The sequence below is a fragment of the Artemia franciscana genome, chromosome 17 (genome assembly GCF_032884065.1).
Source record: "Artemia franciscana chromosome 17, ASM3288406v1, whole genome shotgun sequence".
Lineage (NCBI taxonomy): Eukaryota > Metazoa > Arthropoda > Branchiopoda > Anostraca > Artemiidae > Artemia > Artemia franciscana.
In genome coordinates this window covers 11,576,964-11,593,657 of record NC_088879.1, presented here as the reverse complement: position 1 = coordinate 11,593,657, position 16,694 = coordinate 11,576,964, and the positions used below count along the sequence as shown (strand labels likewise).

The following is a 16,694-nucleotide window of genomic DNA, read 5'->3' as shown; positions in this document are numbered from 1 at the left end:
ACTTTTAGTATCAAACACAATTACTGGCAATGATGGTTACCCACAATATAGAAGAAGATCTACTGAAGATGGCGGTAAAACAGCAATAATAAAGAAGCGTAACGGTACCACCATCGAAGTAGATAACCAGTGGGTTGTTCCATATTCCCCATTATTATCAAAAACATTTAATGCACACATAAACGTTGAATACTGTAACTCCGTAAAGGCAATCAAATACATATGTAAATACGTCAACAAAGGCAGTGACATGGCAGTTTTTGGCTTGCAGCCCGAAATCAAAGATTTCGACGAAATCGTACAATATCAGGCTGGAAGATACATAAGCAGTAATGAAGCTGTTTGGCGAATTCTTTCATTTCCGATACATGAACGTAGTCCAGCTGTTGTTCACTTAGCGGTACATTTACAGAATGGTCAACGTGTTTATTTCACGGAAACCAACGTGCAACAAAGAGCCCTGAATCCACCGGATACAACATTAACAGCTTTTTTTCGCTTTGCAAAAATGATTCTTTTGCAAAAAACTGCTGTATACTGAAGTGCCTTCGTATTACACGTGGAATACTAAAAATAAAGTATTTGAACGTCGAAAACAGGGTAAGTCAGTCGACGGCCAACCTACCATCTTCAAAGATACCACGATAGGAAGACTACACCGTTCACCCCAATCAACATTAATGCTTCTTTCTACGCCTGCTTTTGGTGAATGTACCCGGCCCGACATCCTTTGAGTATTTAAGAACTGTAAACATGACACTTACCGTAGTGCATGCCAAGCTCTGAATTTATTGGAGAATGACTAACACTGGGATAACTGCATCAATGACGCGTGCGAAACGTCAACCCCAAGTCAAATTCGTGCATTGTTTGGCATCATTTTAACAACTTGCTCTCCATCAGCTCCTACAGAGTAATGGGAAAAATATAAGTCAAAAATGTCCGAAGATATACTCCATCGAAAACAGTTAGAGACGTCAGATATGAGTTTTGATTTTACATCAGAAATTTATAACTACACTTTAGTTATTATAGAAGACTTGTGCGTATGTATGGCAACAAACCTCTTCAGGATTTGGGAATGCCTTCACCTAACCGTATCGCTGCTGTTTCGACATGTGTAGAATTGGATCGTGAACAAAGTTACAGTACGAGTGATCTATTGTCGTATGTACAAAATAACATTTCCAAGTTAACGTCGGAACAAAAAGACATTTATGATACGATAATGCATTGTGTCGATAACAACGTTGGAGAAATTTTCTTTTTGGATGCGCCAGGAGGTACTGGTAAAACTTTTGTGATAAAACTGATTCTGGCATCAATTCGATCAAAAAATGATATACCGTTGGCAATTGCGTCGTCCGGAATAGCCGCAACATTGCTGCCTGGTGGAAGAACTGCTCATTCCGCTTTGAAATTGCCTCTGAATTTGCATTCTACAGAAACTCCCACGTGCAATATTTCCAAATCATCTGGGATGGGTGAAGTATTGCAGCAATGCAAACTTACTATTTGGGATGAGTGCACAATGGCACACAAAAAATCGCTCGAGGCTCTGGATCAATGCTTGAAAGATTTAAGAGGGAATTCGAAACCCTTTGGCAGCACATTAATATTGCTTGCGGGATATTTCAGGCCAACATTACCTATAATACCTAGGTCAACTCCTGCAGACGAAATGAATGCTTGCCTGAAAAATTCTAATTTATGGGCACACGTAAAAATATTAAAATTAACTACAAATATGCGTGTCCGATTGCAAAACGATGACTCTGGTCAAACATTTTCAGATCAATTGCTGGCAATTGGAAACGGAAAGCTCCCAGTAGACTCAATTTCAGGACGTATACAACTACCTGCTGTTTTCTGTAATTTAGTGACGTCCAAAAATGAATTGATTGAAAAAGTATTTCCGACTATTCTAAAAAATTATAAAAATAATAAATGGCTAAGTGAAAGAGCGATTCTCGCACCCAAAAATATAGACGTCCACGAAATCAACAATATTGTTTTGACCAAGATTCGAGACCAGGCAGTCCTTTACAAGTCAGTCGACACAGTTTTGGAACCAAATGAAGCGGTTAATTATCCATCTGCATTTTTAAATTCCGTGGATCTTTCAGGGTTTCCACCCCACGTGCTACAACTAAAAATAGGTGTACCAATAATACTTTTAAGAAATATCAACCCACCAAAGTTTTGCAATGGCACGCGACTTGCCGTAAAAAAAACAATGGAAAACCTAATAGAGGCCACAATCTTGACAGGGCCTTTTGAGGGTGAGGCTGTTCTTATTCCTCGCATTCCCATGATTCCAACGGATCTGCCTTTTCAATTTAAAAGATTGCAATTCCCAATTCGATTAGCATTTGCAATCACCATTAACAAAGCTCAAGGTCAATCATTAGAAAAATGTGGTATAGATCTTAATACTGATTGTTTTTCCCATGGACAATTGTACGTTGCATGTTCGAGGGTCGGTAAACCTGACAATCTATTTATATGCAGCGACAATTTGACAGCGAAGAATGTTGTATATTCGCAAGTTTTACGCAGTTAATTTGTATTGTATCTATCTATCTATCTATCTATATAAAAACGAGTTGTGTTTATGCATTATGCTTGTTTGTAAAAAGAGCGTTTGCATGTGACGTCATTATTAGTACATAAGGCTTTGTATATGCAGAGACAATGGGAAAGCCAAGAATGTTGTACATTCGCAAGTTTTACGTAGTTTGAAACACATATATAAATCTATCTATATTCACAGGTGGGACACATGGACACAACTACAATGGCGCGTAACTAATATGGCGCGTAACGACTTATGCGTGCGGGGGGGGGGGGCTTGGGGGGTGCGAAGCGCCACCCCAACAGCTAGTATATATATATATATATATATATATATATATATATATATATATATATATATATATATATATATCTATATATATAAAAATAAGTTGTCTGTCTGTGGATCTGTGGATCAGGTGACGTCATGTTTGTCCGCATATGACGTCTGAATTATTTCACACTAATACAAAAGAAGAAAAAAACTAAAAAAGGTAAAAACTACAAAAAAAACTAAAAAGAAAAAAAAACTAAAAAAGCTAAAAAACTAAAAAAAACTAAAAAAGGTAAAAATCTAATAACTAAAAAAAAACTGAAAAAAATAAAAAAAGGCAAAAACTACAAAAAAAATAAAAACTAATAAAAAAACTAAAAAAGCTAAAAAACTAAAAAAACTAAAAAAAACTAAAAAAAGGTAAAAAACTAAAAAAAACTAAAAACTAAAAAAGAAAAAAACTAAAAAAAGGAAAAAACTGAAAAATAAAAGAGAAAAAGAAAACTAAAAAAATATGAATAAATATATATAAAAATAAGTTGTTTGTGGGTTATGTCTGTCGGTCTGTCTATCGAGTGACGTCGTGTTTGTCCGCATATGACGTCTGAATTATTTCACACTAATACAAAAGAAGAAAAAAACTAAAAAAGGTAAAAACTACAAAAAAAAAAACTAAAAAGAAAAAAACTAAAAAAGCTAAAAAACTAAAAAAAACTAAAAAAAGGTAAAAAGCTAAAAACTAAAAAAAAACTGAAAAAACTAAAAAAAGGCAAAAACTAAAAAAAAAACTAAAAACTAATAAAAAAACTAAAAAAGCTAAAAAACTAAAAAAACTAAAAAAAGGTAAAAAACAAAAAAAACTAAAAACTAAAAAAGAAAAAACTAAAAAAAGGAAAAAACTGAAAAATAAGAGAAAAAGAAAACTAAAAAAATATTAATAAATATAAAAAATATAAATATAAATATAATATAAATTAGCAATCAACAAAGCACCGAGACACAAATGACGACCGGGACACAGGGAGTATAAATGACGACCAGGACATAAGTAAAAAAAAAAAAAAACTAAAAAAACTAAAAAAATGGTAAAAACTACAAAAAAACTAAAAACTAATAAAAAAACTAAAAAATCTAAAAATCTAAATAAACTAAAAAAGAAAAAAAGAAAAAAGGAAAAAAATAAAGGAGAAAAACAAAACTAAATACGAATGTATATACAGACCGGGACACCGGGATACAAATGACGACCGGGACACAGGGAATATAAATGACGACCGGGACACAGGGACACAACTACAAAGGGGACGCCGGGGGGCACAGGGGGATATAAATGACGACCGGGACACCGGGACACAAGGAATATAAATGACGCCCGGGACACTCAAAGAGAAATCACAAACTGGAACACCGGGACACAAATGACGACCGGGACACAGGGAATATAAACGACGACCGGGACACAGGGACATAACTACAAAGGGGACGCCGGGGTGCACAGGGGGATATATAAAAGACGATGGCGACTCAGGGAATGGTCGATTAGCAATCCCCATCAACAAAGCTCAAGGGCAATCATTAGAATCATGAGGTATAGATCTGAATACGGATTGTTTTCCCATGGACCATTATATGTTGCATGTTCAAGAGTCGGTAAACCTGACAATCTATTTATATGCACAGACAATGGGACAGCAAAGAATGTTGTATATTCGCAAGTTTTACGTAGTTAAAAACATATATATATATATATATATATATATATATATATATATATATATATATATATATATATATATATATATATATATATATATATATATATATCTATATTCACAGGTGGGACATAGGGACACAACTACAATGGCGCGTAACTAATATGGCGCGTAACGACTTACGCGCGCGGGGGGGCGCGAAGCGCCCCCACCAACTAGGTGTTGGGGTGGCGCGAAGCGCCACCCCAATAGCTAGTATGTATATATAAATAAGTTGTCTGTCCGTTACGCCAGATTATATCTTATCTATATATAAAAATGAAACCAAACTGGAAAGCAAACTGAAACTAAAAATGTGGAAACTGGGAACTGCATAAATATTTCTATATATTTCGACAATAGATTAAAGTAATTCGAAAACCTTATAACAGATATTTTTAATTTTGAGGTTTATTATAAATTGTTGAGTGTTAGCATGCTTGGCACGTAAAATTTTTTCTAACAGTCAATGTTAGAATGAACACTGACAAATTGAAAAACATTGAAAAAACTAGAATGTTACCAAAAAGCAAAACCAGGCTTGCGGTTCAAAGAGAAAGGGCCAGATTAAGAATGTGCAATTTACCTCAACGAAGGCGTGTCGAGGAACTACCATAGCAACGCGAAACCAGACTTGCTTCTGAAAGAGAAAGTAAAAAAAGAAGGCGAGCCGAGGAATCACAAGAACAGCAAGAAAACAGGCTTGCGGCTGATAGAGAAACTAAGAAAAGAAAGCGTGCCGAGGAATCACAAGAGCAACCTGGAAATTATCGCCTGGCATTCAGGTACAGTCCAGTCGATGATTATAGTAGATGTGTTCAAATCGGGACTATTTCTAAAATTTGTCCCTATTGCAAGGCCTTGAAATTCAATAGTGAAACAATGGGAATGTGTTGCGCCTCAGGAAAAGTTAAACTTCCTCTATTGGCTGCACCACCAGAGCCATTGAAAACTTTGCTTACTGGAACTACGTCAGAATCTAAGCGTTTTTTATCACAGATCAGAAAATATAACTCGTGTTTCCAAATGACGTCGTTTGGTGCCCAAATCGAAAATCCAGTTCAATTATGCCTACTTTCAAAGTAAAAGGGCAAATTTATCATAAAGCAGGGTCCCTTCTACCATTCTCAGGCGAGAATCATAAATTTTTACTATTGTACTTCATCAGTGATAGAAATTCTGAATTGAATGCACGTTGCGAAATTTCTCCCAACGTTGAAAGGACAATTGTTTCCCAATTGCAACATCTTTTCCACGAAAATAGTATTTTAGTGCGTCTGTTCAAAACAGGCATCGATTTGATGCCTACTGATACGCATAACAATGTTATTTCCGCTGACAAAACGCCTCCTGGCCAACATGTGCGTAGATACAATGCTCCAACTATCGACGAAGTGGCAATCGTTATGGTCGTTGATCAGTTTTTACCTCGAGATATTAATCTTCATAAGCGAGACGCTCAGTTGGTAAGAATTGCTGAAACCCATCGATGCTACGATGCCCTACAATATCCTATCATTTTTTTGGGATGGACCGACGGCTATCACTTTAATATTAAATTGATGAATCCAGCCACTAACAAAGAAATGAATAAGAAATGCAGTGCAATGCATTATTGTTCCTATAGACTAATGATTCGGCAGGATGAAGAGAATTATATTTTAAAATGCCGTCAGTTGTTTCACCAATATGTCGTTGATATGTATGCAAAAATTGAATCAGAACGTTTGCTATATATCCGCCTGAATCAGACCAAGCTCCCCTCTGAACAATACATTCATTTGCGAGATGCAGTTGTAAATGACGGTAATACCACAAACGTTGGAACATTAACAATTTTACCTTCGTCATATGCTGGCAGTCCCGGTCATATGCATGAATATGCTCAAGATGCTATTGCGTATGTTTGTCTCTATGGTCGTCCAGATTTATTTATTACATTTACATGTAATCAATCTTGGGACGAGATACAGCAGCTTTTACTTCAAGGACAATCGGCGGTTCATAGACATGACATTACGGCCCGTGTCTTCCGACAAAAGTTGAAATCACTGATAAACTACATAGTAAAACTTGAAGTGTTTGGGTCAGTGCGATGCTGGATGTACTCAGTGGAATGGCAAAAACGAGGTTTGCCACACGCACATATACTAATCTGCCTACATAATAAAATTACGTCTAACGAAATTGATGATGTGATTTCCGCTGAAATACCTGATGAAAATGTCGATAAGGGGTTATATGATATTGTTGTAAAAAATATGATACATGGACCTTGCGGTGCATTGAACAAAAATTCACCATGCATGGCCGAAGAAAGGTGCACAAAGCAATATCCTCCACTTTTAGTATCCAACACAATTACTGGCAATGACGTTTACCCACAATATAGATGAAGATCTACTGAAGATGGCGGTAAAACAGCAATAATAAAGAAGCGTAACGGTACCACCATCCAAGTAGATAACCAGTGGGTTGTTCCATATTCCCCATTATTATCAAAAACATTTAATGCAAACATAAACGTTGAATACTGTAACTCCGTAAAGGCAATCAAATACATATGTAAATACGTCAACAAAGGCAGTGACATGGTAGTTTTTGGCTTGCAGTCCGAAATCAAAGATATCGACGAAATCGTACAATATCAGGCTGGAAGATACATAAGCAGTAATGAAGCTGTTTGGCGAATTCTTTCATTTCCGATACATGAACGTTGTCCAGCTGTTGTTCACTTAGCGGTACATTTACAGAATGGTCAACGTGTTTATTTCTCCGACACCAACGTACAACAAAGAGCCCTGAATCCACCGGATACAAAGTTAACTGCTTTTTTTTCGCTATGCAAAAATGATTCTTTTGCAAAAAAACTGCTATATACTGAAGTGCCTTCGTATTACACGTGGAATACTAAAAATAAAGTATTTGAACGTCGAAAACAGGGTAAGTCAGTCGACGGCCGACCTACCATCTTCAAAGATACCACGATAGGATGACTCTACACCGTTCACCCCAATCATCATGAATGCTTCTTTCTATGCCTGCTTTTGGTGAATGTACCCGGTCCGACGTCCTTTGAGTATTTGAGAACTGTAAATGGTACTATACATGAAACTTACCGTAGTGCATGCCAAGCTCTGAATTTATTGGAGAATGATCACCACTGGGATAACTGCATCAATGACGCGTGCGAAACGTCAACTCCAAGTCAAATTCGTGCATTGTTTGGCATCATACTAACAACCTGCTCTCCATCAGCTCCTTCAGAGTTATGGAAAAAATATAAATCAAAAATGTCCGAAGATATACTCCATCGAAAACGGTTAGAGACGTCAGATATGACTTTTGATTTTACATCAGAAATTTATAACTACACTTTAGTTATTATAGAAGATTTGTGCGTATGTATTGCAAACAAACCTCTTCAGGATTTGGGAATGCCTTCACCTAATCGTACCGCTGCTGTTTCGACATGTGTAGAATTGGATCGTGAACATAGTTACAGTACGAGTGATCTATTGTCGTATCTGCAAAATAACATTTCCAAGTTAACGTCAGAACAAAAAGACATTTATGATACGATAATGCATTGTGTCGATAACAACGTTGGAGAAATTTTCTTTTTGGATGCGCCAGGAGGTACTGGTAAAACGTTTCTGATAAAACTGATTCTGGCATCAATTCGATCAAAAAATGATATAGCGTTGGCAATGTCATATAGCGTGCGTCGTCCGGAATAGCCGCAACGTTGCTGCCTTGTGGAAGAACTGCTCATTCCGCTTTGAAATTGCCTCTGAATTTGCATTCCACTGAAACTCCCACGTGCAATATTTCCAAATCATCTGGGATGGGTAAAGTATTGCAGCAATGCAAACTTATTATTTGGGACGAGTGCACAATAGCACACAAAAAATCGCTCGAGGCTCTGGATCAATGTTTGAAAGATTTGCGAGGGAATTCGAAACCCTTTGGCAGCACATTAATATTGCTTGCGGGAGATTTCAGGCAAACATTACCGATCGATCGTTATTTGTATCCCGATGTCCCAGTCAGTAATTTCACTTTGAGTGTCCCGGTCGTCATTTATATTCCCGGTGTCCCGGTCGTCATTTGTGTCCCGGTCTGTAATTTCGTCAGTCGACAAACGTGACGTGAGTTGTCAAACAACTTCATGACGGCATAATGCTCAATCCTTATAATGACGTCTTTCGACAAATATGCCTGACGTGAGTCGACACACAACACACAAACAACTTATTTTTATATACTAGCTATTGGGGTGGCGCTTCGCACCACCCCAACACCTAGTTGGTGGGGGTGTTTCGCGCCCCCCCAAGCCCCTCCGCGCGCGTAAGTCGTTACGCGCCATTGTAGTTGTGTCCCTGTGTCCCACCTGTATATATATATATATATATATATATATATATATATATATATATATATATATATATATATATATATATATATATATATATATATATATATATATATATATATATATATATATATTTGTTTTTAACTACGTGAAACTTGCAAATATACATTCTTCAAACCTCACATCCTTGAACCCCACCTGAGATAAAAAGGTTGAGTTTGCTCGGAAGCTGATCATCCATCTGCTCCCGGGTTTCATACAAAATTTCGAGGAGTTGGCTTTTTGACGCTGAGCTTGTAAGTACATCATCCCATTCTTCAATTGTGCTAAGAGCGGATATCTGGAGATTTTTCCCTTTCCCTCGTCAGTGTCTGCATGCTCATTGCAAGTAGAGCGGCTCTTCGATGTCTGTGAGCTTCCCAAATAGCTCGTCGTACTGATCTGTGATAATGTGGGCTACAGGAATACCCACTGGAAGATCATTCAGTAATGATAGAAGCAATCTCTCCGCAAAGGATTTGACTATTTCAAACCTGCCAGGCCGATATGACCTTATCTTGTGCATTAGGTCAATAATGTGTACTGTAGCTGATTTTGTTTCTTTGGATTTCAAAGTTGTCGTCCAAGCTGAAGTTCCCCTTTTTTTCTTAGCCAGTTCAACGGCATAGCTTTGTTCCCCGTCCTCATTTTCCAGCCAGAGGATGTCTGGGTTGATTGTTGCGGAAGATGTTCAAAAATGGATAGAGGGAAAGGAAGAATCTCTTTTGTGAGGATCTTTGCATCTTTTTTTACATTTACTTTGACGGTATTTCATCCTTACTTCAGGGTCAATGACTTTCTATCTGTCCAGCAATGATTAATTCTACATGCTGTCACGTGATGAATAAAAAACTTTCCGCTAGGTAGCAGGCTACTGAACAAAATCCCTATTATCGGTACAATCGCTAAAACAAAAGTAGAAGACCCCTCGAAACACAATAATTTACACTGTTTTTTCTTAGCTCAACGTTTTCGGAATTAAAGGGCTTTCTTTTTTAATATACAAAAAATTTCGAGTTTTTAGATTTTGTTAGAAATTTGTTGACAAAACTGAATTTTTTTACCTGCACTAAAAAGTGCACTATTTTTTTATATATTTTTTTTTTACACACAAAAATAACATTCGTGTAGCTCCAAATCTCTTCTTTCGATTAATGTAAAAGTACACTGGATTTGACCAGTCTTACCTGTAAACAGAAAATTAGGATCGTTGAACCGGATTGCAGGCCAAATTTTGTGTTTTTGGCGTTAATCGTAGAAACGACTCATCGACGAGCATGCGTCCTACGATATTCGTTTTCAGCATGGTCGACTACCATGGGATCCACTTTTAACATTTTTGTGCCTTCTGGCATGTGTACTAATTGAAATAAGCGAGATGCAGAATCTGGCGCTCTGACCATATTTTCACTTGTTTTCAAAAAGGTTCTGACGATCTCTTGAACCACCTCCCTGTCCCCCCCAAAAAATGAATCATTGCCTACGGGCCTGTCTAGCGATTTTTCAGGCAGTCCTGTCTATTCAAAAAGCTCAATTTTAATTTTTGGTCTCTTCGGAGAACTCTTTTAAGAGGAAACTGTGTGATTCCGTCTCAGGATTTATTCACTGACTACAAAGAATCTGAAAAAAAAGCGTTCCCGATACTATATGAATAAAATTAAAGTAGTGGCTTTTGAAATTTATATGTAAGTTTTTTTTTAAGTCGGACTCGAGCATTCAATTTAGTTTTTCAGTCTTATATAAAAGAAAGCGAATGAGCCACATTAAATAGCTATCTTTTGCAAAGTAATAATCTGACTGGAAAAATCCAGTATTGATTTTTTTTTCGAATCATTGTATCTTTTTAGGAAATTTCCAAAAATAATATCACTATATAGCAATCAGACAATGCTTGCTTATCTTAACTGAATTTTCAGGAATGCTTGCTTGATATACCTGAAGTTCCAAGACTGAATTTTTAGGAGTAGAAAATTAACTAGTAAAATAATCCTTATCGAAAAGTCTTTTAGTGTTGTAATAAAAGTAAATTTTATTTCAATTCGTTACCTCTGTTTGGATTTGACTGAAATTAGGTGTTTCAATACAATGGATTTTAAGCTTTCTCTAATAACAGAAAGATTATGATGACTAGGTCAGGTTTTAGGGATGATTGATAACGGGTTGCTAATGATCGGCCTTTTTGACCCTCCATTTGAAAAGCAGGTCGTTTCCGAATACGGTGGAAAGATTTCACAAGAAAGGGTTTAGAGAAAGTTGAAATTGTATTGCTAGAGTAAAGAGTGAATCATTAAATAAATTAGGTTGGAAGAAGAGCGTGAGGAGCTCTTTGGCCCAAGTGTTTTGGTGCTTCAGTGAGCTATTAGTAAAACTAAATAGGGCTCCTCAGTGTCTTTTTTTGTCTGTTCGTGTTTTGTCACATTGTGATGTAGTGTGTGCTCTAGTTTTTTCTACTTGTTCTACTTTTTATTTTATTTTTGACTTAAGCCTTGTTTTGGCTATCACTGTTTTCTTTTAATGATTTTTTACTCTTGTTATGCTTATTGTTTTTGTTTCAGTATTTTTTTTTGTTACTTGAAACAAGAACTCGGCTTTTTTTTCTCTTTTTTTTTCTTAGCATGTTATAGTTGTTTATCAATAAAGAAGTATCTGATTCTCTAGCTACAGATTTGAAACTAAAAGAAATCACTATTACTTGACTGTCAATTATTTTGAGAAACAGAAGACGAAAATATTTTAGTGTATACTAATCTATTTTAGCCTCTTTTATTTCAGGTATTATAAAATATATTGGAAAAGTTCAATTTGCCGATGGCCTATGGCTTGGCCTAGAAATGAGGAATGAACGGGGAAAACACGACGGAGTAGTTAAGGATGTGCGTTATTTCACGTGTAAACAAGGAAGAGGTCTTTTCGTTCGTCCGTCTGCTGTAACTGTCCGTGGAATTAATGGAGCGCTCCTCGTTAAGGAGTCTAAAGAGTAAATTATTTGAGTCGATTGGTATAAAAAGTTGTATCCTTTTTTATTTTGCGAAAACAAAGTAAACACTTTGACACAAAAACAAAGTAAAAACAAAGTAAACAAAGCACAATGTAACAAAACACAAAACAAAGTAAACACTGCCGAACACTCCTCTTAACAAAATTCGTGAAATTGATTAGGAGGGAAGGTATGATAGAAGATCATTGTCAGTACTTGGAAGGAAAATAAATTGATAGCATAAGGTGAAAAAGGGAGAAACATAATTTTGAAATAGTTTAAAATAGAAATAAACATGGCCCTTGGAAGCTATCTACTTCCTTCTCTAATAACGGTCATTCAGTCAATGGCCTCAACATTCAAATTAGATGGTAGACTATCTTGAACAAAATACGCTATTTCTGAATTTGTTTTAATTTACAAATGACATAATTGGAATAAAAATTAACGAAGAGTAAGTGAAACCATCTGACGCACAAGCAAGAAATTAGAATCAACCCCCAACGGGGGCCGGTAAAATGATGGGGGGGGCTACAATTTGTTTCTAACAATCTACTTGAGATTATTTTTTTAATAGAAGAACCAAAAAGGTGTTAATTTAAATAGGAATAAGTAGAGGAAAAATCCAAATAGGAGGGAGCTGTTTGTTTTACTAGTTATCGCTATAAACTAGTAGTTAAACCTGGGCATATCCTCACAAGGTCGTGTGGCGCCAAAAAAAAACCAAAAACTGGTTAAACAGAAAAAACATCCAAAAGCCACATGAATTCCTGTGGAATAGGGGAGGTTTTTCAAGCTCTTGGTTGACGCTTTTAAATTTCAGACAAAAGAAATCTATAGTTTGCCATTTATTGAAACAATAAAACGATAATTAGAAATATCCCATTAGCCTGTATGGGTTTCGGTACGAACTGTGCTATTTGGGCTTTGGAATCAAAGATATTAGAATCTTTCTCACTACCTCATAAGAAAGGTGTTAGAAGATAAAAAAATTTATTAACTTTAATTTCGTTTCGAACCACTATTATGCTTTTTTAGTGCTTTACTAGCTAAAAAAAGAAAAAAAGAATGACTTTCGCCAAGTTGAAATCCCTCCTCCGAATCAAAATCCTAGACACGGCCTTGTTATTCCCATTTTCTATTACATGAAGCTTTTATTATTAATTTAGTTTATATATATATATATATATATATATATATATATATATATATATATATATATATATATATATATATATATATATATATATATATATATTTGTGTTTATCAGTGAGTTTATAGTAGCAAGGAAATAAAGCGGGAAATCAAGAGAAAATCCCATAATCTAAATGATAATGAGCTACGTGGTTTGTATATGTCATCTCCACATATTCGCCTGTTTTGAATATTCTTCAATAAACCCCACCCGAAATAAATTCAAGTATTTAATATAGTAGTAATAATCAGGTTTCACGTATTAGAACTTGGGGTCTTGGTGGCCAGTCTGGTATTTACATTAAAAAGATAAGAAAAAGGTAGAAATATTGGCCTTCGGCTAGTTTTTGAAAACATATACCTTTACCCCGTACATTTTATTGAATTGATGCCCCCGTGGGAGGTAATTGTAATTCTGTTTTTGTTACCTAAGATAGTTTTGCTTGTTGCTTGTTAATTTTTTATTCCAGCAAAAAAAAAATTTTTAGTCAGCAAAAAAAAGTACAATTAGAAATAACGAATTTTTTGTTCAAGATGTTTCAACATTTAATGTTAATTTTTGGGTCATAGCTTGAATGGTTGTTGTTAGTGAACGAAATAGATATCCTGAACTATTTAAAACTTAATAACTATTTAATAAATAAGAATTTAAAACTATTTAAAAACTAACAATGAATATTTTACTAGACAGTGAACCACACTATCCTCCAAAAAATCCAAAAGTGTACCAAAAAATCCTCCTTGTAGAAGAAACTGATCCTTGATTATAGCAAAATACCCAAACACATTATTATTTTTTTCTTCTTTTCTTTTACATTTCCGCTTATGTAAATAGTCAGGCTCACGCCTGAACTATTTATGCGATGAATATAAGAACCTTGGTTTTTTCTTGATTTTTATGGGGTTTCTTTTATTTTTTTGAGACTTTAGTCTTTATTATTAATTCGGTTGATTTGTTTTCAAATCGTTGATATTCCTTTCATTTTGTTACCCTTTGCTATTGACAGAGATTAAAGATATGACTTATACATTTGAATAATATAATGACACTGTGTTTCATAATAAATTGTGCTACAGTAGACATGTTAGCAAACCACGTAGGTCCTTCCCTTTTCCAAGAAGTTTGGAAAGTTTTTACTGCCTCCTATAGATCTACTATTCTCTTTAAATATTTTTTTTTGAAATTACTTTTTAAATCTTATTTTATATTTTATGTGGAGTTTTTTATCATTAAAACTCAATTTTCGTGGGTGTATAAGTTCCTACTCAACCATTTAAAACAACCAGATTTTATTTCACTGAATGATTTTATTTCACTAAAACAACCAATACATTTCATTTGTGATTATTTATCACTTGTTTTTTCTAATTATTATTTGTTTATTTAAACAATATTTATACTTGCAGTTATATCTATATTTATTTATTTATTCTACTTATTTAGTTATTTTCTAATTTTTTTTTTTAATTCTAATTTCGAAATCCATGTTATTTTTTGTCTATTTTTTCATGCTGTTTTCAGTATAATATTTTATAAATTCGAAAGGCAATTTAGTGTCGGCTTTCTCCATTAGTGTCGAGGGAATATTCTTTGAAATTGAGACGCTCTAAAATAGTGACGGGAGAACAAAGTGGAATTCGCTGATTCCACTTTTTAGTTATTTGTAGGATAAAATTGTGAATACATTTGAATCTGTCTATCAGCTTTAAGACCTTATTAACTGTGATTTCGGGGGGGGGGAGGTAAGTTGTGATCTTTCATTAGGGCTGCAGACTTTTTAAATTTTGCTTTCAACTTAACCAGTTACGAGTTTTTTAACGGTTTTATTAAATAAAATCTTTTTAAGTATACCAATTCTGAAGAAAGCACTACAAGGTGTTTCATTTCAAGATAATTCTAAAGTGGTGAGGAGGGTGTGATTGGTGTTTTTCCTGACTTTTTAACAGAATATGTAAATTAGGTGCGTTTTTTTTTAATATAGGGGGGGGGGGAATAACTTTCAAAGAATTAGAAATCATTTTGACCCCCCCCTTTTTAATGATTATTTATAGGGTGGGGTGGGTCAAACCCGGTAACGCCCTTGATATGGCCTTGATTTCCACCCCCCCTCCCAAAAAAATCCTACTTGCGCGCCTGTTAGTGAACCACATGCCAGCACTCTTAAGTAGTCCACTGCTGAAACCGTATCGTTTCGGTGGCAGCTAACATTCTCGTAAGACACTGCCGGTAGAATGGTAGAACCCCTGTAATAAGTTCGTTTTTTTTATGTTTAGTTTTAAGTACTCCCTTCGAAAATGATAAGAATGTGTTAATTGTCAAACTATACCAAAGAGATGTTGAGTGATTTTTTAAGTATATTTTGTTTAATTGTTTGTTGTTGTTTTTTTGTCTGCTTATAATGTCGACTTATTCGTTTATGGTGGTGACTTTAGTTGTTTTACATAATATATCACTCAAAGGCAGGAGCCCATATCATACAACCAGAATTTTGGTGAGGGGGTGTTCAAGATGATCTAGGGCAATGGACAGGAAATTTTTGAAATGCTCATTACAAAAATTGTAAATTATAATTTGTTTTGGGGTAGACCCAACTGGATCTAAGCTTGGGTCTCAAAGGCTCATCATCTCTTCGCCCCGGGCTTCTGAGCTTGTAGAGTTACACTACTTCAGGTTCATTAAAGTTCATGTTCATTGATTTTCCAAACGGATATACATAACATACTAAGTATACCAATATCTAACAGAGAGACACGCTCGTTTTTCACAGAAAGAATAAATAAAGTAATAAATAACGATATGTATGCATGTATAATCAAAGTAAGAAGAAAGAGAAAAAAAATAGACATAATATTAATTACTCACCACACCACAGCAGACATCCCACCCTATGATAAAACAAAAAGATAATTTTTTTCAACTTTTTCATCCAGTAAAGGTAGAACGGGAAGAAAATGAAGACCCAAGAAAAAACCTAAAAAATTAAAAAGAAACAAATAAAACATCATAATAAATATAAAAATAGAATAACTAAGAACTATCCAAAAGGAAGGTCTTTGATTTATTTTTTGAAATTCCTAACTGCAAATTAAAATCAAAATCAGACTCGTTTTGGTTCCATGCAGCAACCACACTATTCTTTAGAGAAAAATGGGACCTCTCTGAAATTATTAATGGTTGGCGTGGTTCGCGTTTATTGCGAGTTAGTTACGAAGATGGCACAGTAATTGAAAACAGATCAAAAGAAAAGAAATAGTTAGGCAGTGTCAGGAGGTTGTGCTTACCTTTGAATAATAACGAATTAAAAGTAACTGTCAGTTCAACAGGAAGAATATTCAATAAACAATATAAATTCTTTGTAGAAGACTTTCTTGGAAAGAGACGCTGTGGAAGTAAGAAAGCTTTTTAAAATACGAAGTGCCTTATTTTGTTGTGTTTGAAGGGAAATAAAATGGGATATGAAAGTATTCAAGTAAATAAGTGGACAGTAATTTGAGAAAGAATAAAGCAG

General features: G+C 35.0%; 1 protein-coding gene across 2 annotated transcripts in view; it reads left to right on the top strand.

Moving 5' to 3' along the window:
• LOC136037851 (CAP-Gly domain-containing linker protein 4-like) overlaps window positions 1-16,694 on the top strand; it is a 149,133-nt gene that overhangs the window by 113,288 nt on the left and 19,151 nt on the right. Inside the window, exon 12 of one of the 2 annotated variants that reach the window (XM_065720696.1) lies at window positions 11,786-11,990. In XM_065720696.1, coding sequence (XP_065576768.1) covers window positions 11,786-11,990 — 205 coding nt within the window. Of the gene's footprint in view, window positions 1-11,785; window positions 12,221-16,694 lie in introns of those variants that run through there. The other variant, XM_065720697.1, reaches the window with a different exon arrangement.